The following is a 26,146-nucleotide window of genomic DNA, read 5'->3' as shown; positions in this document are numbered from 1 at the left end:
AACAAAAAGTCTTACTAAAGGTGTTCATTCATGGAATGGAACTTTGTTTCTTTGACATGCTTAAGAAAGCAACTAACTAACAAGGTACAAGGTTGATTCCCCTAGTATTTTGCTTGTAAATAAAAAGATAAGGGTTTCTGCTCAAATGAAAATTGCAGAAGAAAATGATATGGTTAGTTATTACAAACACTCAATTGGTAAATATTAGTACTATAACTACATCCCCAACTTATATTAAAGTATCAAATGCAATATTGACCATTTACTTTTTCGCCATGCAATTTTTCACCTATTAAAGATCCATAGAATGAGATTTGAACGTGAAGCATATACGTTTCTAAAGATGAGTACATAACTAGGTATTGGATCCCCCACTAGACCACTAGCCAGTGGTGAGACATCTTTTTAAAATCGTACTCTTTGTGCTAACCGATGTTTTTGATGTCTTGTCATGCAAAGGAATTTAAGCAAAAAATAGTTAGCGTATGAAATTTCTACTTGTGGAAGACAAGGAACTTAGGAAAGTTAATAATCTATAACAACTTCAAAGTTTGCTTCCTTCGTTATAAATAAAAAGAAGTTTCCTGTTCCTACTATTGATACCTGAATAGGATTTCTTTCACCAATTAGAAAATCTAATTGCTCTATGATAAATCTTTTTAGGGAAAAATGTTTATGCAGTTAATGCAAATAAGTTATCTGTATTTATTCCCAATACGACGTCGTTTTGGTATTGAAATCTTAAAAAATTTATAAATATAAAGACTACGGTAACCCTGAAAGAAATTAAAATTACAAAAATATCATAATTTTCTACTACAGATAAACTATCTGCATAAAAAGCAAAGTCATCTTTTTACACCATAAATCACAAAGATTTATCAGTGTTTCTAAACAATCAGTTTATGCATGTGCAGCATATATCAATTTTTTATGCTCATTTATTGCAATTTTGATATGCTACTGTATTCTTTCTTTATCATACGTTTACAGTGCGATGAAGATGATAGCTAGCAGACACTCAGCAGGTTATCCACAATTATGCTATTAAGTTTCATACATAATACAAGAATTGGATCTGTTTCTATAGCGAAGGAAAAAAAAACAATAGGGGGAGGGGTTGGCAAGATAACAATTGAGTTAGAAGTTATTTACTTAAAAAAAGAACTAAGGATAGTAGTACCTGAAGGCAAAGTCTTCTGAATAGGATATGAAGATGCAAGATTAATTAGATAGATGATGATGATAAGAAGAGAAAATCCTAATACTCTGAAACCCATTTGGCTGTTCTGATAAGATGACCAGCACCTTACTGATTCTTGGTTTTATATGAAAACTCTTGTCCGCAGCTTTTTACCTTCTCGCACACTGAATGTATTGTGTGTGCGGGGCACAGCTGTTTACACGTTATTCCCATTTTTATTTATAATATTTGGAAAAAGTATGTTCGACTTTATCTTCACCGAAAAGTTATCAGCTCTTTATTATAAAATCAAAAAGGGTATATTTAGAATAGAATTTCTTAGTAAATTAATTTGTGATTCCACAAGTAATTGAAAAGTTGAACTACCGTGTTTTTATGTGCCACGGAATTCATAATTATATTCGTGCTTATGATGAATGACAGAATAACTGTGGCAGCTATATCTTACTTATCATTTACCGTTTCCACATCAGCTGAGCTGCTGCTCTTGGCATCGTTCGGTTCGGGTTCGGTGTTTGAATATCAATTCATGTCGGTGTTTGAATTATATTAGTAGATCTTCTTTCAGACACAATAATATATGAAATCCCGAACTTTCATATTCATTTGACGTGATTAAGTTGAACACTTGGACTTCGATAAATAACGGCCATCGAAACAAGCACGGGTTTTATAAGAGTTATTTGGTGGCTTTTTGACCCTTATGCCCCTTAATTAATAATTAATTACCAAATTGCCCCTCATTCAAAACTATTTCGAAAATTTACCCTCCCCAACAAACATAACACCAATCTGCCCCTGTTTGACCGTTGACCACGAAGCCTACCCGGGTACACCATTACCTACCCGGGTAAATTTTGAAACTTTTTATCTACCCGAGTATGTAGGGATGTACCCGGGTAGAGTTCTTGAATCTGGGAAAATGTTTGAATTATTTACCCGGGTACGGAGCAGTGTACCCGGGTAAATCGCGTCCAGAAACCCCAATATGTATGGGTTTCGGCCATTGTTGCGAGGTATAGGGTTTTTGAAACCCCAAAATCTTTCTCTCTTACCCTCTCTAATCCGAAACATCACACATATTTCATCTCATCATTTCAGAAAGCTGAATCTTGGTGGGACATTGAGATTACATCTCCACACTCCCATTTTGTGCTAAAAAATCCGAACCAACCTCCAAACCCAAAACCTAGATCTAATTTTTGTGTGAAAGATGAGTTCAAGTCCAAACATGGTTCCTATAGTTGTTTACTACAATGGGAGGCATTTTGAAGGTCCGAACGGTGTCCGATTTGAAGGAAAAACAAAAACGATGAAAATCAAAGTGGGCACTACATGCAATGAACTGAAGGAGAGAATTCTTCAAAAAATGGGGTCAGAAGGCATACATTCCATCCACCGCATGATAGCCAGGTTAGAGACTGTAGTGGATATGGATACAATATACTACATTGGAAACGATATAAATGATGATGAAGATGTGGAGTTCGTAACAGATGCGTTTGTTGAATGGAAAGTATTAAAATATATTGAGATATATATTGAAGTTGATGTTGGACAATCTTCATCTTTACCGGTGCATACAACCACTACTGCACACTGTACCGGTCAAGAAGATACAGTTGTACGATCTTCTGCACCTCCTCAGGTAGCATGGGATGAGGATGAAGAGGATGAAGACGAGGACTATGTGGACAGCGAAGATGAGGGAGAACCTGAAAGTGCTATTCCAGAAGGTGATTCGTCAGACACTGACGTGGACGGTAATTTTGAGGCTGACATGAGCGCCGTAAGTCTCGGTACCCCAGCCTTGTCACCACTTCATGTCGACCCAGTCAGTAGTGGTAAGTTATTAAATTTGAATATTTGCTTTAGACAATTTATTATTTGTGGTAAGTTATTAAATTTGACATGATCTTTAGATGCAGGGTCTGAGGAGCCATTCTGGAATGAAAGCCAACATTATTCATTCATTAACTGGGCGCACCCTAATGACGAGTTGGAGATCCTATATGGCGATGATGACTTGCACGGAGGTTGGAAGTTAGGAGATCCGTTATTTGTGCAACAAGAATTTGGGTCCAAACCAGAATTGCAACATGCTGTGAAGATACATTGTATGAAGGGGCGCAGGACAGCCATAGTTGAAAAAAGCGACGAGTCAAGATTTGTTATGAAGTGTAAAAACCATGCCGACGGTTGTCCCTGGTATATGAGGGCAATTAAGCCGAAGAAGGGAGCTAACTGGGTGGTCCGTAAATGGGGTCAAGGTCACACATGCCTAAATCAAGGCCTAGCACAGGATCATAGACAGTTGGATTCAAATGTCATTTGTGCGGCTATAATGAGTATGTATTCCACTGTTTATTTAATGATTCAGATTAATTGAGAATATGGTAAAGTTAATTTTTTTTTCCAGATATGTTAAAGGAAGATCCATCCACAAGACCAGCTCTGATACAGGAGAGGATACAGGGAACATATGGATACAACATAACGTACAGGAAGGCCTGGAAGGCAAAAATGAAGGCCATCGTTAAGTTGTTTGGTGACTGGGAGAAATCGTACGCATTCTTGCCAAATTGGCTGAAGTATATGACGGAGGTGAATGTGGGTTCTGTGTTCAAACTTGATACAAATCAATGTTTTGATGAACGTCGGGTTTATACAGACAGGGCCGTATTTCAAAGGGTTTTTTGGACATTTCACCAATGCATTGAAGCATTCAAACACTGCAAGCCTATAATTCAAATTGACGGCACTCATCTGTATGGGAAGTACAGAGGTACTCTATTGATTGCAACATCTCAGGATGGAGATGGATTTCTGCTCCCTATTGCCTTTGCTGTTGTTCCTCCAGGTGAGTAAATAATTTTGCTTTGGGGTATGTGAAAGCATGTGAAGGAGGGCCCACAGGATGACAAAGTCCCCTTCCAGCACCTTTGAGTGATTATGCGGGCGCTGGAAAATAATATGTGTCACCACATAATGAAGAATGCGAGCAGAAACTGACAAGTTGCTAACAGGATAATGATCAAAATGACCGGGCTCAGCGTCTGCCCTCCTAGTCTCTGTAACAATGGTCTCCCGGTTATAATCACCAAATATATGATGGCTGTCTCCATCATATAGTGCTGCTCCTGAGACACCATCAAAATCGAACCCCAGTAGCTCCGTCCAGATAGGAGCAGTCATGATGATATCAATCCCGCATACACGGGAAGTCAGCTCGCCTTGCGAGTAGCCAAGGTTCTGGTAGAAGGCTCTTACCATAACCTCCGAGTATGGGCACCGCATCTCCGCCAGGTGAAGTAAATGTGTCTGCTCAAGAAGCGGCACGATGTCAAAACGCTCTAGGTTGAAGAATGCCGAATCCAGTGATTTCGGTTCGCAGATCTTCCGGGTCATGAAAAACTTCACGAACTTCTCGTGTGAAGGAATGTCATCCTCAAACAAATATCCGAACGTCAAGTCCGGAGCCTGACTCGAAGCAGCCTGGGGCTGAGAGGATGACGACCCATCGTGACGACTCTTGGTTCTTCTCTCGGAATGGGTCACTGGCAGCTTTGAAACGCGTCGAGAGGTCATTGTGTCACACTATTAAACTGAAAAAATAACCAAAATCAGAAATTAGATACATGTTAGGGTTAGGGTTAGGGTTAGGGTTAGGGTTAGGGTTAGATTCAGGGTTAGGGTAAGCGTATGACATACAAATTGATAAAATAATTCGGACAGAATCAAATGATATAAACGAAAACAATGAATCAGAACAGAAATCATAACATAATTGAAAAAACTGAAAAAAAAAATGCACCTTTGATCGATTTCAATCGGTAGAAGGCAGAGAGGTTGCAAGGTCCGCGAATGATGATCACAAACAAGACGAATTAGTGCAAGATTATGCCTGAAATCGCTCAAGATGACACTCCTCCAGCAGCTCTACTCGGGTATCCCTTTTGTGGGTTTTCGAATGGGGCTGCTGGGGTATTTTAAAACCCTACCGTCGCGATTTACCCGGGTACACTGCTCCGTACCCGGGTAAATAATTCAAACATTTTTCCAGATTCAAGAACTCTACCCGGGTACATCCCTACATACTCGGGTAGATAAAAAGTTTCAAAATTTACCCGGGTAGGTAATGGTGTACCCGGGTAGGCTTCGTGGTCAACGGTCAAACAGGGGCAGATTGGTGTTATGTTTGTTGGGGAGGGTAAATTTTCGAAATAGTTTTGAATGAGGGGCAATTTGGTAATTAATTATTAATTAAGGGGCATAAGGGTCAAAAAGCCGTTATTTGGTAGGTAAAGTGATTGTGTAATGTTATAGAGATTATTTTTCGTGATTTAGTTTTTTTTTTTTATTTTCAAAAAGTGCGGGCTCCACAAAATATTGTGTGTATAAGAAATTTTTTGTGTGTCATGTAACATAAATATAATAAATGCAAACCCTATATTTTTATGCTAACATTCGAGAAGTCAAGTCTGAATACAAACAAGCATCTATTACGAGCTCTTTTCAATAGTTTCGAGGAAAGATTATATTTGTAATTTTTTTTTTTTATAAATTCTTATAAACTCAATTATGCATTTCGGAGAATACAAATACTTAAATATATATTTTTTGAAATATATAATTGAATTTGTAAATAATTTTTTTTATAAAAAATATAACCCTCCTCATAGTTTTGAATAATATATATGGACTTGCAACTTTTTATATTGCATGAGAAGTTGGAGTTTTTTTAAGAGTGTGCATGAATATCATTCTATTTTTTAGCACTGTTTTTGAAAAGAAATAATTTTTTTCTATTTCTGCGTCATGAAACAGTTTCTGAGAAAAAAAATGTGTTTGATAACATGTTCTATTTTTATTCCGAGAATGAGAATTGTGTTTGATAACATAACATAATATAATAAAAAATAATTCTTATTAAATATAAAATATTTTTGGATCATCACTTTCTTTTCCTCATGGTGTGGTTGTGGTGGTGGCGGCGGCGGCGGTACAGTGGTGGTGGCAGTGACGTGGTGAAGATAGTGGTGGTGGTTGTGACGACAGTGGATGCGACGATGGCAGTGGTGGCAATGGCGTGGTGATGGTAGTGGTGGAGGTGGTGTAATGGTGGCGATGATGGTGGTGGTGACGGTAATGGCTGTGATGATGGTGGTGGTGGTTGGTGGCGGCGGCAGCGACGACGGTGGTGGTGACGATAGTAGCTGCGGCAATAGTAGTGATGGTGGGTGACATGGTGGTGTAGTGGTGGTGGTGGTGGTATTGATGGCGACGAGGGTGGTGTGATGGCGACGGTGGCGGTGGTTGCGATGATGGTGGTGGTGGTTGATGGCGGTAGTTGTGGTGGTGGTGATGGTGGTAGTTGTGGTGGTGATAGGTGAAGGTGGTGGTGGCATCGTGATTGTGAGGGGTGGTGACGAAGACACTAGTGGTACGATGGTGGAGAGTGATTGAGAGGGATAAGTGTTTCTCATTTTGTGCCCGGGAACAAAAAAGCAGAATTTTTTTGATTCTTTTTTCTGTTTCCCAGCACAAAAATTAAACCATCCCGGGAACAAAAAAATAAACCGGTTTTACCAAACGAGTTTCTTATCCATTTCTGTTCCCGGGAATAGAAATTAAAAAATAATTGATTCCGAGAAGGTTGTCATGCACACCCTAATTGCGAGAAAAAGGTGCGGGGTCCACTTTAAAAAAAATAAAAATGTAGCTGGCAGCCTGGCATGGACATCGAAGTGAGGGTGGATAGGATAAGATACTTCCCATGCAACATGAGAAGTTTTTCTCAATAAATAAATAAATAAATAAATAAATAAATAAATATATATATATATATATATATATATATATATATATATATATATATATATATATATATAACCACCAAACGCGTACTCTCATGTAACATGAGAAATCTTTTTCTCAATAAATATATATATATATATATATATATATATATATATATATATATATATATATATATATATATATATGAGTTTGCTTTTTCTGCAGTAAGCCCAATACAACGTCGTTTTGAACGGAAATCATGGTGTTTTTGTAATTTTAATTTATTTCACGGTTATAATAGTCTTTATATTAATAATTTTTTAAGATTTTAATACCAAAACGACGTCTTTTTGGGAATAAATACAGATAACTTATCTGCATTAACTGCAGAAATATCTTTTCCTATATATATATACAAAACCACCAAACGCGTGTATTGACCAGTCAGTGGCGAAGCCACACGTATCCTAGGTGTGGCCTCGGCCCGGGCTAAATTTTAATAATTTATTCTTATTATATATAATTAATTATAATTTGGCCCGGTTAAAATGGTAATTTGGACATGGCTACAATTTGTAATTTGGCCCTATCTAAAACTTAAAATATTTTTGGTGAAAGATTTGAGTAAATTGTATTAAGTTATGTATTCAATTCTCACTTGTATAAAAAAAAATATTTTTAGTCAAATAAAAATATTTAATAAAATTATAACTCTTCTTAGTGTTATCTGCTCAAGTGCTCCGTATTTAATATAATTTAAATATATTATATATGAACTAACTAAAATTTAAAAAAATAAATACACATATTTTTTTGCTCCAGGCTCAAATTGGAGCCTGACTCTGCCACTGTAACTAGTGATGGTTGTTCAAACTTAACAAATAATCTCGAATTTGAGTTATGGGTACACAATTATGTTAAAAATTTGGTAAGAAAAGTTGTATTGTTCTTACGGTCTTACCCGACTAGATCAGATTAATCGATTAATCGATTAATCAAAGAACTAGTGATAAAAAAAAGATAAAAATATAAATTATTAATATGAAAGTATCATGACAAAAAAATTTCTACGTAAATATTCGTACTCCCATAATATATAGACTTTTATTAAAAGTAGAGATTCACCTTATATTAATGATATAAGAGTGCATAAAATAAACATAATGAAAGTGATAACACTTTTTTCTAACTTTAGTAAGGTAATACATTAAGCAATGTTGTGAAAATCAGACCGGACCGGCCGGGTTAACCCAAAATCCAGTGAATCGATCATTTGACCGGTCCGGTTATCATATTGGATCAGTCAAGTATCAGATCCGGTACGACCCGGTGCGACCCGGCCGATTTTGATAAAAAATCGGTGACTCGGCCGGTTAACCGGTGACCCGGCTCAGGTTTTAAAAAAAAATATTTTAAAAAAAGGTTTTCCAAAAATAAATAAATCATAATTGACATATTTAAGTGATCTGTTACTTATTGACTTACATAAGTTATGTACCTACAATACTAATATTATCTCAGTTATGTATTATGCAGGAAATTTTGATTTGATAGTTAGAGATGTCATTTACTGAACCTGAAACATCAATATAACAAGCATTATGTGTTTGTTTGATCATTTATTGGATAATAATGTATAATTTATTATTTTTTATATTAAAATATTTAGAATTTCTATTATTTTTTTCAACTATTTGAATATATTTATAATCTTTTTAATACAAATTATAGATTTATATATAATCAATAATTGAATCAATGATCCAGTACTTCAACCAAATAATTGATCGGGCCGATTGTAATAATATTGACGTTAAGTTTTCAGTACTAAATTATTACTGACAACTTTTCCTAAATGTTTGAGCTTTCATGTGTCGAGTTCGAGTCCCAGGAAAGAAACTTAGGAAATGAACAAAGATTGCAGCAAATCACATAGGGGTGTTTGTTTCAAGTTTTTGAAGAGGATTACCGGTAATCCTTCTTTGGTAAATGTAATTATCACGTTTGGTAGAAGGAATATATTACGATTCTCGGATATCCAAGGATTACCGGTAATTTGATTTATAAAGAAAAGTCATTATTCAGATTACAAAAAATAACATGATAATTCGAAATACCAATCAGAATACCAAGAAAAGGGAAAGCACAACAATAAATTTTGAGATAAAAACACCCCAATACACATAAAAATCTAGATCCAATCTATCAATTACAAAAGTAAAAATAGTTTGGGGTTATTTTTGTAAAATAACCTCATATTCCAAGTCATATTTCGTTCTAAACCAAATATGGAATCAGTAATTTTTACCCAATATTCCCGGTAATATTTTGGCGAACCAAACACCTCTTTCGTAAGATTCCAAGTAAACTCAATTTCTACTGAATTCTCATTAATCATGATTCCCGGTCACCAAAAAATTTCTCTTGTACACCAAGGAAACTCGTTGTCATTCACATGAATTGCATCATGTGTTGGTTGACATGGAGATATTCACATAGAGTAGCAGACAATAGACATGTGAGGAAGGAGATATAGGTCGTCAAATAGTGGGTATAGATAGTGGCATCTAACTGATCCAGTACTAGCTCGGTGTTGAAGCTTGATCCTCTTGTCTTGTCACATGATTACGGAAGATTTTATTTCCCTTCTGTGCCCACAAAAACAACTCAAGAGAAAAGCGATTGAGAATCCATTATCTTGAGTTCGCACGCAACTAACAAGGAAACAAGAAAAAATGGTTTTTTTTTTTTTTTGGACTAAAGCTAAAAGTATCTCAAAATTATGAAGAACTCTAAACGAGTCAAGGGAAACGAAGCCCATAATCCAAGTTCATCGAAAGGGGACCAAAGTAGCAGCAAAACTGGGGCTTTCATTCACACTAAGAATTCCCTAACACGCCATACTGGGATAATAATTTTCAAATTATATTATTTTAATAATTTTTTTAAATACCACTTTTATTTTATGATTACTTTTGTCGCAGTAAATTAGCAAATTTGTTCAGTGCTGCATCTAGTTTTTCCCTTTAAGTGTAGCTTATTGGGATGAAGAGTGAAAATTTATGAATTTGATATTTTAGTCACCAGTTAATTTTTCTATCTGTCTTCTGGGTAAATAAAATTATCATCTCATGTTATTAAGCATCTATTTATAGAAATGGAACAAGGGAGGAAAAAGTGAACAATATGATTTTGTTCGATCAAGCAACTTATGACAAGTTGGTTACGCCTTCATTCTTATCTGACAGATTACGGGTATGTTCTGAGCTTTCTCAACTTATTTTCTTTATTTTTTCACTTGTAATTGCCAGTATTCAGTTTCTATTAGGACATTTTGTTGCTCCTGACTTGGCTGTTTATGCTTGTTCACATTATAGTTGTTATTTGTCATAGGAACTCATAAGTCTAGCTCATCTCTAATACAAAGATCTTTTGTTCTCTATGTGGGAGAAACGATGTGCATTTTCTGAATAACTACCAACTCTTTGTTAATATTTGAAAGTTTATGAATTAATACTACGTTGTAATAATGGTCAATTAATGATTGTTACATTCGGATTTACAGATTAATGGTTCATTAGCACGCAGAGCAATCAGGGATTCCATGGCAAGGGGATCAATTAGGATGATTTCTGCTCATGAGAGTCAGCAAATCCACACCCCAATTATTTTGTTATTGCTTCTAGATGTAGTATGGTGCTTTGCATTCAAAAATTTGTTCACAGAAGCTCAATTTGTCGTTGGCATATATATAAAGCAAACTAGACATAACATAGAAATAAGTTAAGAGGATTTCAAAAACATGAAACAGTTTCTACAGAGCACACTTCTGCTCCTTAGGGAATAAACGTACTCTAAACATAGTCCCCACATTTACATCCTAAATGCTAAGCAGTAAACAGGTGCTTCAGCATGAAAGCTGCAGCTCCACACCATACAATCGCTGACCCAGCATTCATCAATGTCCTTAGAGAAACAGACTTTTGAATTCACCATTTGCTAGTTGGCATAACTGATTGTAAGAGTTGGTATCTACAAAGAAGCCCGGATCAAAACCAATATAAGTAAAAGCAACAGAACAAAATTAGAAATACCAAGTAGTGCCTGATTCTGATTTTTTTGTTTTTACCATATTTCAAAAACTTTAAAAGCTTGATCTTTGATGTCTAGACAGGTAGGGGAAGAGAGCAATCATTCAATAAATCTAATTTCGGGGTTCTCTTAGTAAATAAAAGTTTAGAAGAATTTAGATGGAAGAACTCAGGGCCAGGTCAAATCCCTCAACTTCTTTGAGGATTCATGGGAGGAATTACAGATCATAACACCAACGAGATACTCACATCAACTAACAGGATTCGAACTCATGTCTTTATGGAATATGAGTCTAATCCTTAACCAAATACACTCACACTCGGGTTTAAGTAAAGAACAAAAATATGTTTGAAAAAGCATTTACTTTATTTGGATACGTTTCTCATTTTGAAATTTGAAAAAAAAAAATTATAAATGGATAATAACGAGAAAAAAAAAAATGATAGGTAAAGTTTGTAATACTTCGTACCAAATGAGTTGCCAAAGTCGGTCCATATTTCAGCATGAATAGACTGGTTACTTTCAGCAATACCAATGACCTCAACATAGTTCATAAGAGGGACTTGTGGTAACCCTTTTATGGTTAGCTGATTGTCATCCGTGGATTTTGCTGTGGTTACCTCACCATCAGATTCATTCACCTGAACCACTGCTCGCACTTTCTTTCCTATGAAATTGGGCAGCAACTGGGCATTTACAAATGCAGCAGGATTTGACGTGTCCATGGCCTGAAAGGAGAATAGAGGACCAATCAAATTGAAAAGAATTAAACTTTACTTGCCCAGCTTAAATAACTAAATTTTCGGCTTACAGGGTAATGATTGAATATATCACCGTGCAGCATGATCTTTCAGTTTTTAACTCATCCCATATTATGGTAAACATTGAGCATGTTAATAGGGGAAAAGAAAAAGGAAGAAAATGCATAGTGATGCCACATAAAGTCTAACAGGATTTTCCACAAACACGATATGGGCACAACTCAAAAGACATGGCAAATCGGAAAATAAAATGGTGCAATTAAAACTCAAAAGAACGAATTTGATGGGAAAGCGAGAATTCAGATTTACCGATCCTTTGAATGATTTAAGAGAAATCCTTTGCGTTTGCGTAGTTTGAGAGTCAGTATCACCAGTGCGCTCTCATGATATCTTTGTAATGTATGTATGGGAGAGCGGAAAAGGAACAAAGCGGGAATCGTTCATTGAACTTTTGTTCTTTGGCGGGAAACAAACGTAGTTGAGTTTACCCTTTTCTCCCCATTTCCAAATATTGATAATGAAAGACGTTTGTGATTTTAAATAGACACAACTCTTTCATTTTAATTGAAACTCTTTCATTTTAATCGAAATAACGTTGTTTTGATGCATAATTAATGATTATTTATTTATCTTCCTATTTTAGGGAGGAGAGAAAATATAAAAGATCATAAATATACTTCAAAATGATATTGATTTATCTAAAATGACACGTCTATGTTATTTAAAATGACAAATACTCTTTGATAATTATTGATAAAAAAATACGAGATTTTAAAGAAGGGCCAATTAATCTCAAATTCAGCCAGGTTATCAATTTAAGTTGAGTCTAATTAACATTTACATCTCTAAAGAGTATATTTATCTTCACATACTTAAACACTTCTCTTATATTTTTACAATTTTTATCATCTAATTACATACAATTTCACCTCATTTCTTGTACACATAAACCTTTGATTTTACCACATACGTCGCATGCCAGGTGATAAGTTTTTAGAAGAAGCATTTTCATCTTCGAATGGTATTCAGACATCTAATCCCTTGAAACTTGCGTAGGTTGGGCTTCTCAAACATGGGCCAAGCAAAAACTCAGGGAAAAGGAAAAACCCATACGAATCAACCATGGCTCCAGCCTTCGTGTTACCCACTGAGTCAACCTTATGTTATTCTCGATTTCAAGAAGCTTGATCCTGTTGGACCAAAAAACTAATGGGTAATTCGATGCCATTTTAGTTAGGTGCAGACATGGTTCGGTTCGAACTTAGTGGTTTGGTTTGAGAAATTGAATCGGTTTTAATTTCTTACAAACGAATTTTGTTCTGAACTGTTTTAGAACTCTGGAGTGGACCGATTTTAAAGAAAAAAAAAAAAAACCGATTCAACTGTTTTATTCTCAAATTGGTTCTAATAAAGTGATATGGTTTTTGAACCGGTTCGGCATAAAATTATTTCGGTTCTTAAACCCGGTCCGGGTATCATGACAACACATGAGCATATACGCTTAGGCGAGAAGGGCAGGGACTAAAATAAAAGCCATCACAAACAACATAAAAAAAAAAGCAGGGGAAACAAGAGCCACACGAAAATGGCCAAACTTTTATTCCTGCAATAACAGGCATATCACTATAACAAGCAGCTGCAACTGCAAGAGTAGAAATCTTCTAATGCATCACACTGCATGTGTATTAGGATATTATTATTACTAATTAGTGTTACTACCAATATCATTACCAGTTTGTTTCACAGTTAAATCAATTATATTGATCCAACGATTATATGGTTATGATTCACATTAAATATGGAGAATCATAACCATACAAAGGTAGAAATAAATATAAAGTATTAAATATAAAGAAAAAAAATAAAAAATTTTATGAAGTTAAATGAGAACTATTTGATCAACAGTTGACATTCACAATATCCTATCTCTTCAAACTATATGATACCATAATAATAGTAGTACTCTCAAGAAACATATGTCCTATAATTCATGTACTTTATTATTTACTGACACGGTTCTAATCCCTAGAAATTACCTGGTTCAAGCTTCGGACAAATTTAGAATGATTCAAAAAGATAAATAAACACCAACATAGTTTCAAAATAGCTAGCTACCATGACACATAGCAAGGCATATATCATCACTTAGTAGAGATCTTCTTCTTTATGGGTGTAAATCACACAATCTGATGTTGGGTATGAGGTACATGTCAGAACATAACCCTTCTCCATTTGTTGATCATCAAGAAAGGATTGATCTGATTGATCCACAGAGCCTAAAACCAGTTTACCTGCACAAGTTGAGCAGGAACCTGCTCTGCATGAATAAGGTAACTCTAATCCAGAATTTTCAGCTGAATCCAGAATATAAGAGTCATCAGGGGCCTCAATTTCGTTCTCTACACCATCTGGTCCAATCAGTTTCACTTTATATACTGCCATCGCAGAAACTCTAAAGGATGATGATGATTTTGATCCAAATAGTTTAGACACATTCTTCACACAGCTCAAAGTTGATGAACTCTTAATAAGAGCACAAGATCTTTTAAAGGGTGCCCTTCTAGACCAGGAAGCTGTTTGAAGTCTCAGAGTGGATGTATTCACAACTGACATTTTTACACCTGAATTCAAAGAAATATAGATAAAATGTTTTTGTAGGATTAGTCACATAGAAAACAAACTATAAGTAGCATGTTTGGAAAGATTATTTTATTTTTATTTTTTTCAAAAGCTCTCTCATGAAACTTTTGATGATAAACTTTTTTGGCCCCAAAATAAGTTAATCCAAACAGACTAAACCACATTAATAGAAATAGAACATATATGTATCCAAAAAAGAAAAAGAAAAAGAAAAAAAAGAAATAGAACATTAAAGAAAAGGAAAAAAACAACTAGGTGAAACAAAAGTCAAGGTCACTCAATTATCCAGACAGAGGAGACCACCAGATATAATCCCCAATAAAACGAGAGTCGGTGTCTCTCTCACACACACACATACACACAAACAAGCACAACATTTTTATCATGTTCAATCCAAATCCAAAAATCATGAAAAGATATGCCAAAAGGAAGCAAAAAGAAGTTGCGCTAAGAGGCTTACGGTTAAGTGAAAGACAAAGAGGCTGGGAAGTGGGAACTTTGACTGAGGGAAAATGAAAATGTTAGATACTTACTTATATACATAGGGGGAGAGAGAGGACAGTGACCTTTTGAGTGTTCGGTGGGACAAAAGAAAGGTCAGGTCAAATATTTCTGTCCCACTTGCCCTTTGCAGCCTCTTAGAGTTAACTGAAATTCTTTTTTGGTTTTGCTCGCAATCACCATTAATAAGGCCAAAATGAAATGGTGTATATGGATTGAATTAAACTGAATTTTTTGAACAAACGAAATAAATTGGTTTAAATGGTTTCATTCAAAACCGATTCGATTCAAGAATAGTTCAGTTTGGTTGGAAATGTTCAGGGTTTCAAATTCAACGTTGGCAACTAAACATGAGGGTTGCGCTCGTTGCGGGACTTAATCCAACATCTTACGACACGAGCTGATGACAGCCATACACCACTTGTGTTCGCGTTCTCAAAAGCACTCATCTCTTTCAAGAGGATTCATTGCATGTCGATCTTATTCTGGAAAAAAAATTAAAAAAATAAAGTAAGAAAAATTAATTTGATTCGGTTCAAAAATGATTTGATTTGAAAATGATTTGGTTGTTGAACTGGTTTTAAAAATTAAATCGGTTCATGAATTGATTCTTTAAAAACCGATTTGATTCGTGAACTGATTTTTAAAACCGATTTGATTCATGAATTAATTTTTTAAAATATCAATTATTTTACATTTCAATTCAATTTTTTGGTTATTAAAATGTGCGTTACTTGGATCAGCTTGTGACTTGTATATATATGTTAACGGGGAATTGACTCTAATCTTGTTTTCACAGGATTATGTTATATGCAACATCTTACTCATTTATTCACAAACCAACTTCAAATATATAATTTAAAATTTTCATTTCTGATTGTTAATTTGTGACTAAATGATTAAATTTTCTCACATGGCGTAAGAGTTTGATATTTGTCATTTTAAGAGCAGTTGAATATAAATATATTTTAACTAAATTTTAATTTTATTTAACTATTATTTTTAAATAAACATTTTATTCATATGAAATCATAATTAAGTTTAAATTTTATAAAATTATCAAAAATAATTTTTTAATTGACATAAATTTAATTCAACAGATTAGTCTAAATAGCCATGTGGTTAGTTTAACCAAAAAATCATGCTTGTTAAGGATTAGTCAAGCGGAATCAACTACATGCCAATAAATTTGACCTTCGCAATTTTTAATGAGGTAAAATTTTGCAATTTTAAAAGAGTATATTTGTTCCTGTATTTAGAAAATAATCGTTATTATCACTAGGGTTAGCCTAGTGGTGTGGGGGGTATGTGTTAGAAGTGTGTATAGTGTAAGGTGTTGTGTTCAATTCCTTGTAACCTCCACACACAAAAATAAAAATAATCGTTATTGGGGTGCTAATTCCATTTTTAAGTTTGGAAAGAGCGTATCTCCTTGAATAGATAAGGATGCTATTTTCAATCTCAACTTTTCCTATATAATAAATTTGTTTATAAAATTAAATCGTGATTATAATTTATAAGGTAAAGAATTTCTCCGGTCAAAGGAGAAAAATTATATCCAACGAATCCAAAACGATATCAACCAATGGGAGTATTGTGTAATTTTTTAATTTTATAACCCAAAACGACTTCGTTTCGAGCTCACTGAAGATAATTTTAATTTCAATGATTGAAGAAATATTTTTCCCTAACTTTTTTTATTTATTTATTTTGATAGCCAACTTTTCCCTAATTTATATCCTATTATACGATAGAAATTTAACTTCAATTTAGTTCTTTTTTTAAAAAAAAAAAATTAGAACTAAAACACACACACATGCACTAACCACGTATCTAGATAAAAAGAGTTTTTGAAAATTAAAAATGATAAGTAAATGAAAATTTGAAATTATAGGAACAACAGAGAAATTAATATATGTTACGATCCAAATATTTATGTATATTAATCATTTAACTACATTTATAAATTATAACTTCATATATTATAATTTAATAATAAATAAAAATAAAGATTGTTTAATATTTTTTGGTAAAAAAGTTTCCTTTATTACTATTAGAGAGATATATATTTTCATTATTTTATGTTAAAAGTCCGAATAAAAATAGTAAGGAATACAAGATAAAACTTCAGAAGGAACTAATAAAACTCGACACACAATTTTACATGATAAATTTCCCGCATGTCTATCGTGTCCTTAACAATTTCAGGAAAGACAACAACTAAACCATATGCTATGAACAAATTGAGCTTTGAATCATAGACAGTTCAACAGTTGACATAAATCATAACTTACCAGCAAACTACACTTGGAGTCATTATTCGTGGGCATATTACACAATAAAATGATGTCTGAGACGTTCCAGCTTCTCATAACATGTAATCCCACTATTCCACGCGTAGTTTCGAGAAACATGATGATAAAAGAACAAGGAGAATCTACTGTTTGGAAAACCATCATACAGTGAATTGACTAAAAGAATGAGATTTACTCAAGGAATCCATACCCAAATCTCAATGCTTCTTCGGCGCAGATAATCGGTGTTTGGACCATTCTTCAAGCGCCTTGCGATGGAGACCATTCATCCTAATGTAAGGCCGTTTTTGTTTGATCAGCTTCTCAGCATTTTTCCAATCCTCTGTGATACCTAGTGCCACTAACAGGGCACACATAACAGCAACACTTCTTCCATGACCTTTAACACAGGTAAAAGAAAGAAAAAAAAAAGATGAAGAAAGTTATATCATGTTCTTAAGCAAGCATAATAATCGGTCATGAAACTAACTCAGTTTAATATTGATGCCAGATTTTATAGGTCTGATAAACGATTTACAACTCTTTTCATCAGAAGTTGAGGATACAATGTATTCATGAAGCAATTTCATTATGTGTATCCTTGCTTATTTTAAGTCAAATGTGGAATGTGGACATATCGACCTATGGGAGTTTCAAAATATTTAAATACCACATCTTGCCCGTCAAAACACAAAAAGTTTAAGTCAGCACATGGGACTATGCACAGACCTAGGGACATATGATAGTTTCACTTTTCTGTATGCCTCCCTCATCTCTGGAGGTTTGCTCTACATGTATTATAGTATTATGACCAGACTGAGGCATAAACAAAATGAGTATAAAGGTAGCATTTAAATTGTCATGTAATTCTACCTCATTAATAAAATTGTGGCTGTCACAACCCTTCATTGCCCATTATTCTTCTAACTAAAATTAATATCTTTAGATTTGCAGCTTAAGTAGTGATAGTAATAATGAAAGAGCAACCACAAAGTGGTAAACACCCAGTAAATAGGAATGGGAATCGTTAAAACTCAATGCATTAAAGAATGGGTTATACTCCCAATAATGAAAGTAGACCAGTGATCTTAATATGGACAACTTGTGATCTTTTTCAACAACATTTCCCACCTTTTAAAGTTCAGACTTAGCAATGACCTGATGCTAAGTGACCATTTGTTTTTCAATATTCAGATGACATATTTGGCTCCATTCCTAATTTTCATTTTCCCTTTTTTCTCTTTCAGAATAGGGGGAAACAAAATCCACTTATCAAAACAATACAACATGTCTTTGCGTCAATTTTGTTGAATTTCTTATACTAGGCAGCTGTATAAGCTCGTGTAATACTCCAATACAGAACCCTCCAAGGGCATACTTAAATGCACAGAGATAGAACAAACTTTGCCAACATCAAAACTAACAATTTTCTTCTTGTTGAGCCCCAGAATTGCATTTACTAATCTTCACTATGCAAAATCGTAGAGTCAACCTAAGATAAGCTACCAGAACAATATGAAGATCACCCAAAATGAACCTTCATCAATGAAGCCAAAGGCCACTTCAATGGCACTGTTATACAACACCCAAAACTTGCATTATTGTCATAATCAGATTGTTTCTTCCCATGATTGTCTCAATTCTATGTACTTTCCTCTTGGATGCTGGGTTCAAAAGATCTCTAAAAACTTAAATAAATGGACGGGTGCTTTTTACTCTTTGGTTGGTTAGATCACTCTTATTTGAACTGCCAGTCCAATATTTCCCTTTATTACCTTTCCCTTTCCCAAATCCCAGCAGGAGTCATTCAGAGGATAGAGAAAATTGTAAGAAACCTTCTTTGGTCTGGTGTGCAAGCAAAAAGAAGAGATCAGTTTGATAGCTGGGAGTTTTATTCCCAGCCTATGAATGAAGTATGATTAGGTCTTTATATATCTTAGAATTTTCACTTTTGCATGACCACAATGTTAGATAAACTAGGAGTCTAGATTTCCTTCTGCTTTGAAGGTATATTCATCTGTCTTCCAATTTAGATAGGAAAATTTGGACTTTTGGATTCGTCAAGTGCATTTACTTGTCAGTCTATTTCTTCAGTGTCTAAACCATTCTCTTATCATCAGAGGTTTCTCTTTAACAAACACATTTGAAAGTTCAAAACTCCTCCTAATGTCAAGTCTTTTGTTTAGATAATGGTAGTTAGTAGGACTAATAAAAAATGAAAGAGAGAATTAGTTATCATATAATTGTCTGTTGAAGAAGTTACAAGGTGAATATGAATGTTTACTAGCTAAAAAACTATCACTTCAAAGGTTGTAAGTCACATAATATTTCATAACCAATGTAGACAAACGACTAGCAAATGTGAAGCTCGAGAAGGCACTCATCATATGAAAGACAAAGAATTATCAATAATACAAGGAAATTCTCAATTACTTGAAAAAATTTATATGCATAAGACATGTCATACGAAATATGATTTATGCATACAATAATTAAGATTGGATGCATGAAAAAAGAGGCTCACTCATAGGATCATAGGATTCAAAATCAAATAAGCAATCTCCATGATATTCTGGCTTAAAAAGAACTCCAATTGACAATCTATTACCTATCACCAATTAAATTAGCATGCCTTGCCTACCCTTGTGCAAATATGATAACAATACAGAAGCAACAGAAGAACAAACAAAAACAAAGTGAAGAGTGCTAAACACTAAACAGCATTGAAATAAAATTCAGTATTGAACTCCAACAAGAAGATGGCAAAGTTAGTTTACCATAAGCACAGTGGATAAAAATGGGCCTATTGAGGTCTCTCTTTCTACAAGCCCAGTTAACAGCAGATTCAATATCATGAGGTTGAGGAGACCTAGTGTCCCAAGTTGGAATGCACCTATATGGCAACCCAGCAGAGACATTCATCAACCTCGGAAACTCACAAGTGCAGTCAATGATGGCAGGATCACCAGGTGGCAACTTGTCACGTGAAGATGGCCACCCACCAACATAGAGACCCTCGTGAACTTTGGTGTAAGGAGCTTCTCCGCTTCTCATTCTTCGCAGTGTTGAGAAGATTCGAACGAAGTAGAGATAAGGACTGAACATGATGAGTGACAAAATGGGGAAGGTGCCATCAGGGTTCTTCCCCAGAAGCATTGGAAGGTCAATGGATGGGTGTGATGCTATTGAAACCAACATTGACACCAACGAAGCGTACAATAAGGGTATAGATAAGACCGTGAAACCCAGATTTCTTAGGTACGCGAAAAACAGCAACAACGTAGCTGCTTTTAGTGCTATCAACACTGATATTCCCACACCCATCTTCTTCTTCTTCTTCTAACTTCGATTCAGATGTACAAGCTTTACTTTACCAACAACAACAATAATAATGGAATTGAAGATTGTTTCTCGAAGATGAAAGCACTAATTGCAAAAATTCGTAGTCCAGACCGAAAATGAACAAGTTTAACCTAGAACCCTGAAAGAGTCTTCGATAACCGCAGAACAAGAAGCAGAGGAAACTCGATGGATTCTTTTCTTCCTTGTTCCGTGATGTCTACGGGAGAAAAAAAAAATGTGTATTTGATTTGTAAATAAAATATTCTTTTTAAAAAATATGAAATAATTTTAGAGGTAGATTATAGTTACAACTACTTTTTTTACAACCTCTTACAATTATATCTTAACACCGTTGATTTCTGTCAATCAACGGTTATCATTTATTGTGAATTAATAATTAATTAATGAGTTTAATTTGTGAAAATCATAACCGTTGATTGGCGGAAATCAACGGTGTCAAGATATGTTTGTAAGAGGTTGTAAAAAAAAAGATTGTAAGTATAACCCACCTCATGATTTTATGTTGAAATTTCATCTTTTAGATTTTTTTTAATTCGGGGCAAAATTTATATGATTTTAAATAAATAAATACATAAATTATTTTGCCTTTATAAGTCTTTTTATATTTCTTATGAAGATAAAAATGTAAAATAATAAAGTCAATGGGAAAAACATTTGCCATTTTAGATTAAGGGATATGTTATTGTGCCTACTCCTATTTTACCTACTTTTGCCTACCCCTCTCAATATCGTTGGATTACAATCTGATCCAACGGTTCAGATTTGTAAAATAAAATAAATCATTTTATCTCCTTTCTCTCTCCTTCCCTTTCTCTCTCCTCCCCCTTCTCTCTTCCTACGCTATACCTAATTGAAATTTTTATGCCCTTCATCGCCGATGTCTGCCGCGCCTGCTGTGAAGCATTGTAATTTTTAATTGCTTCTCCTATTTTTTCCCTGATTCATTGTATTTCTGTATCTCTCTCTATTTTTTTTATTTACAATTTTCATGTTTTAACGCTTTGGTACATTTTCATTGCTGATTTGGGTTTGGCTACCTCGAAAACATCCAAGGCCATTTTTCTTGAGCAATTTGGATCTATCATTTTCAACGCCAAAAACCATAGAAGCTACCTCGAAAACACACCATTTTTCTTGAGCAATTTGGGTATCTTCATTTCTTCCAATTCAAAGTTTGCGTTGCAATTGTAATTGTCATAAAATTTTGTAATTGTTATAAAATTACACAAAGTTTGTGTTGCTGTCCAGTTTCCTCTCTGATTCCAGCAGCTGCAGATGCATAATTGACTCCTTTGAGTATATCTCGGCCCCTAGTTGTTGCATAGGGAGATATGTAACCATTGAACCCCAAAAGCTCAACTGTTTTATTTCAACAGAAAGTTAGACAAGAGTGAAAGATTTCATGTACTTACATTAATATAGAACTAATAAATAATCAATTTTATCAACCAGATTAGCTCATATTTTTTCTCTCATTGTTTCATTTTACTAAATCAGCATTTCTGGTTAATAAACAGAAAGCTTGATAATCTTTGCATTTTGTATATGTAAGTCTTGATAATTTTGGTACGCCTCATACTAAACAGAAAGCTTCAGAAATTTATGTCTATATCTTGATTTGGTCCTGCCTGTCCACATACTTGGTTTACACTATCTGATTCTCTCATTCTCTCTGCACTTTTTTATGCTAGTGTTCTAGAGTTCAGCCTATATTCAAATTTAATTTCAGTTATCAAAGGCATGCGTTTATCCTCGATATAGCTGTGCGTATATTCCTTTCCATGTTTTCTCAGTATGGACCAAGATTTTCTAGATTTGTTTGGTTGGTCCACATTAGCTGCTTTATAAGGGAGCATTAGATTGCAGTGTTCAATATATAGTGATGCATGTTAGATGGCAGACTAGTGAAACTTTTTGTTTTTTTGTGTTAAGGAAATCATTATTACCCTACTTTGGAAGGGACAATAGTTCTGATTTGGCTTGTCATCTCTAACTCTAGTAATATCCCTTTTTTCCCCATTAAGTTAGCAATTTAGATTTGTATACAGAATGTCTGGACGCACTTGGTCATTTGCATCAAACAGACAGGCCAGTATTTTCTGGGAAAGAAAAGTATGGTGGTCGTCTTTTTATGTCCTGCATATCATAGTTTTATTTACTCCCTTTTCATTTTTTCTCTCATTTCATATGGATAAGCTTATTGCTTAGTTTATCTTCAATTGATAGTACGGCCTATGTGAACCAATGACCATCAATCACATTGGCGATGAAGGGCATAACCAATGACCATCAACAAAATTGTAAATAAAAGAGAGAGAGAGATACAAAATTACAATGAATCAGGGAAAAAATAGGAGAAGCAATTAAAAATTACAATGCTTCACAGCTACAGGCGCGACAGACATCGGCGATGAAGGGCATAAAAATTTCAATTAGGTATAGCGTAGGAAGAGAGAAGGGGGAGGAGAGAGAAAGGGAAGGAGAGAGAAAAGAGGTAAAAAGATTTATTTTATTTTACAAATCTGAACCGTTGGATCAGATTGTAATCTAACGATATTGAAAGGGGTAGGCAAAAGTAGGTAAAATAGGAGTAGGCACAATAACCTATCCCTTAGATTAAACAACATTGTTATATTTGACATATTTTACATTCTCTCCCCTCCATAGAATTAAATGCAATGCCTGAAAATTATTATTCTTGTATGAAAACTGAGCTGATGAAGATGGACTGGCTCCACCTCCTTGATTGTAATATATAAAATCATTATCCCTTATCCTTGAAACGAAGAGGGAAATGAGGATGAAAAACCTTATGCAAACCACATTTAAACACATCTTAAGCATGTTTTCCTCATCAAGGCTGAAACATACATATAAAGGGTTCATGTGATTTTTATGCTTTCCAATGTCTATGCTTGCATCGAAGTATATTTCATCAACCAATATCCACTAATCAATATTAAGACAACCCATGAGTCATAACCCCCGTTAACATGACATTAAGCAAGCTTCAAACACGCTTCCAACATTATATTTTTGCATGATGGCTGAATTGATGTCTAAGAAGGTTCATGCAATTTACATGCTTCAAATGACTAATCACTTGGTCCATTCAATATTACACTAACCAAAGACCACTAACCATCATCAAAACCAAATTAAATAAGCTCCTTGCATGATATTAGTGCCGACAAATAGAGCTTGATCGAGTAAAAACCTTTTCTTTTCCCACTTGATCTTTCCAAAGTCAAGTTTATACACAATAAAATGCTTTGTATAAGGGCAAGGTGAACACCAAGTGATGATAAAAGTATATGTTTCATCTACTACCACTCGTCAACGTTGACGAAATTCCCAATATACCTCTTCACCAACAAAAACTCTCATTTTGATATCACCAAGTATACCTGTGTTGAAAATTTATCTCTTGAAAATTCTTTGTATTCTTCCTCATCTTTCTCAATGGTTGGCTTTACATTTAAGACCTTTATTGGAGTTTTGTGACAAATATCTCATCCTTCAATGAAATCGTCTGTTGCCAAAGCGTAAAGATAATTGTAGCAAAAAATAATGTCACAATAACAACCATTGCATCAGAGAGTTCAACCCATGAGTCAGCAACACATAAGACAAGCTTACATTGGTATCCATACAATATGGCAAGAAAGTAATGCGAATGAGAGGCATAACCCATGGACACAAATTTGTTTACAAAGGTTTTCCTTAAATCTTCGGCAAAATAAGAATGTGTGATGTTGGAGGCCAAGAATGTATGGAGAAATGGTGGCAAATGAATGAAATAATTAGATGAGAGGTGAGGAAGAAAAAGGTAATCATCCATGTATAAGACCATGAGCCAATTGTTAGAAGAACTAACATACCATGCATCTTCATTAAACATGTTCTTCCGCTCATAGCTTTTGTTCTTTACAGACAGCACAAGAACTTGAACAAAAAGTATACCTGTGTTGAAAACTTATCTCTTGAAAATTCTTTGTATTCTTCTTCATCTTTCTCAATGGTTGGCTTTACATCTAAGACCTTTCTTGGAGTTTTGTGACAAATATCTCATCCTTCAATGGAACCGTATGTTGCCAAAGCGTAAAGATAATTGTAGCAAAAAATAATGTCACAATAACAGCCTTTGCATCAAAGAGTTCAACCCATGAGTCAGCAACACATAAGACAAGCTTACTTTGGTATCCATACAATATGGCAAGAAAGTAATGCGAATGAGAGGCATAACCCATAGACACAAATTTGTTTACAAAGGTTTTCCTTAAGTCTTTGGCAAAATAAGGATGTGTGATGTTGGAGGCCAAGAATGTATGGAGAAATGGTGGCAAATGAATGAAAGAATTAGAGGAGGGGTGAAGAAGAAAAAGGTAATCATCCATGTCTAAGACCATGAGCCAATTGTTAGAAGAACTAACATACCATGCATATTCACTAAACATGTTCTTCCGCTGATAGCTTTTGTTCTTTACAACACACGAACTTGAACCAAAAGTTTGCCTGAAAGCAAACCTCCTCTTGCCAAACTTTCTTAGCTCACAAGCAAGCCCACAACAATACTTTTCCACCAAAATATACCAAAATCTTGATGGATAAGAACCAATGGTCTTCTCAATCACCAAGGCCAATGCCTATCCTTCCATCAAGCAATCTACTTGCTTCAATCTACATAACCACACAATCCAATAAACAACATACAACTTGACATTACAAGTTATATAAAACATGAACATATTTACTTTATTCATGGATAATTTTCGGCCTATACATACAATAGACCAACAAATCATTCCATTCACATCCACACGACCTAGGAATCCCTAGTATCATGCACACCACATTTAAACATATCTTCAGCATGATTTCCTCATCAAAGTCAAAACGTTTATATAAAGTGTTCATGGGATTTTTATGCTTTCTAATGCCTATGCTTGCATCACAGTATACTTGTAACACCCCAAATTCTAACAATTTATAATAGCATAAATAAATTCAATAATTTTATAAATAACAGCGGAAGTTCAAAATAATCAAATTTGGGAAGTGTTACCGCCGCACTTGTACAAGGACAAGTGCAAGGCTAACTCTATTACATTCAAATAAAAATCTAAGACTACAGTTTTTTTTTTATACATAATATTTATGACAGCTAGAAATATCCGAGTCGTGATCCTCACTGCCCACAGCTAGCCCCATCCTTTGCAACATGCTTCACTGAAAATCTGCTCCCCCGCAGCCGCAGGATCATTGCAGTCAAACAAACACAAAAGTCAGCAAAGCTGGTAATCCCAATCAAAATACGATTAATGTAATTAATAACAAATTAAATCAAATATCAAATAGTGTTCAAATCAATTCCACATTAATCAAATCAAATATGAATATAATAATCAAAATTCCATTATATAATATTTATCTTTATTAAGTTCATTTGATGTATTTGGTAATTATCAACTAACATATTTAGCACAACATTA

The 26,146-nt window shown here is 34.5% G+C and overlaps 3 protein-coding genes across 3 annotated transcripts; all 3 read right to left on the bottom strand.

Moving 5' to 3' along the window:
- Positions 1–10,736: 10,736 nt before the first annotated feature.
- On the bottom strand, positions 10,737–12,345 carry LOC133307480 (replication protein A 14 kDa subunit B-like). The gene is made up of 3 exons (XM_061507993.1): positions 12,166–12,345; positions 11,565–11,823; positions 10,737–11,035 (listed from the first exon to the last, which is right to left on the bottom strand). Exons 2-3 carry the CDS (start codon positions 11,818–11,820, stop codon positions 10,971–10,973), a joined length of 321 nt encoding a protein of 106 aa, XP_061363977.1. The 5' UTR covers positions 11,821–11,823; positions 12,166–12,345; the 3' UTR covers positions 10,737–10,970.
- A 1,528-nt stretch (positions 12,346–13,873) lies between these two features.
- On the bottom strand, positions 13,874–14,469 carry LOC133307474 (uncharacterized). The gene has a single exon (XM_061507985.1). It carries the CDS (start codon positions 14,467–14,469, stop codon positions 14,002–14,004), a length of 468 nt encoding a protein of 155 aa, XP_061363969.1. The 3' UTR covers positions 13,874–14,001.
- A 2,696-nt stretch (positions 14,470–17,165) lies between these two features.
- On the bottom strand, positions 17,166–20,843 carry LOC133307479 (uncharacterized). Its single transcript, XM_061507992.1, has 2 exons — positions 20,069–20,843; positions 17,166–17,691 (listed from the first exon to the last, which is right to left on the bottom strand). Exons 1-2 carry the CDS (start codon positions 20,613–20,615, stop codon positions 17,510–17,512), a joined length of 729 nt encoding a protein of 242 aa, XP_061363976.1. The 5' UTR covers positions 20,616–20,843; the 3' UTR covers positions 17,166–17,509.
- Positions 20,844–26,146: the final 5,303 nt, after the last annotated feature.

This window comes from Gastrolobium bilobum, unplaced genomic scaffold, assembly GCF_033153095.1.
Source record: "Gastrolobium bilobum isolate Gb01-03AN ecotype WA unplaced genomic scaffold, APGP_CSIRO_Gbil_v1 utg2836, whole genome shotgun sequence".
Classification (NCBI taxonomy): Eukaryota; Viridiplantae; Streptophyta; class Magnoliopsida; order Fabales; family Fabaceae; genus Gastrolobium; species Gastrolobium bilobum.
Note: the sequence above shows the minus strand (reverse complement) of the source record. Positions and strands in the feature narration are given on the sequence as shown.

Bases quoted from the DNA above. Each gene is read 5' to 3' on its own strand.
- LOC133307480 (XM_061507993.1), bottom strand. From the start codon at position 11,820: ATGGACACGTCAAATCCTGCTGCATTTGTAAATGCCCAGTTGCTGCCC. The intron at 11,036-11,564 runs GTACGAAGTATT...GCTTCTTTGTAG, and splicing joins CGACTTTGGCAACTCATTTG to ATACCAACTCTTACAATCAG.
- LOC133307474 (XM_061507985.1), bottom strand. From the start codon at position 14,469: ATGTCAGTTGTGAATACATCCACTCTGAGACTTCAAACAGCTTCCTGG.
- LOC133307479 (XM_061507992.1), bottom strand. From the start codon at position 20,615: ATGGGTGTGGGAATATCAGTGTTGATAGCACTAAAAGCAGCTACGTTG. The intron at 17,692-20,068 runs GTAAACTAACTT...CCTGTGTTAAAG, and splicing joins TTTTATCCACTGTGCTTATG to GTCATGGAAGAAGTGTTGCT.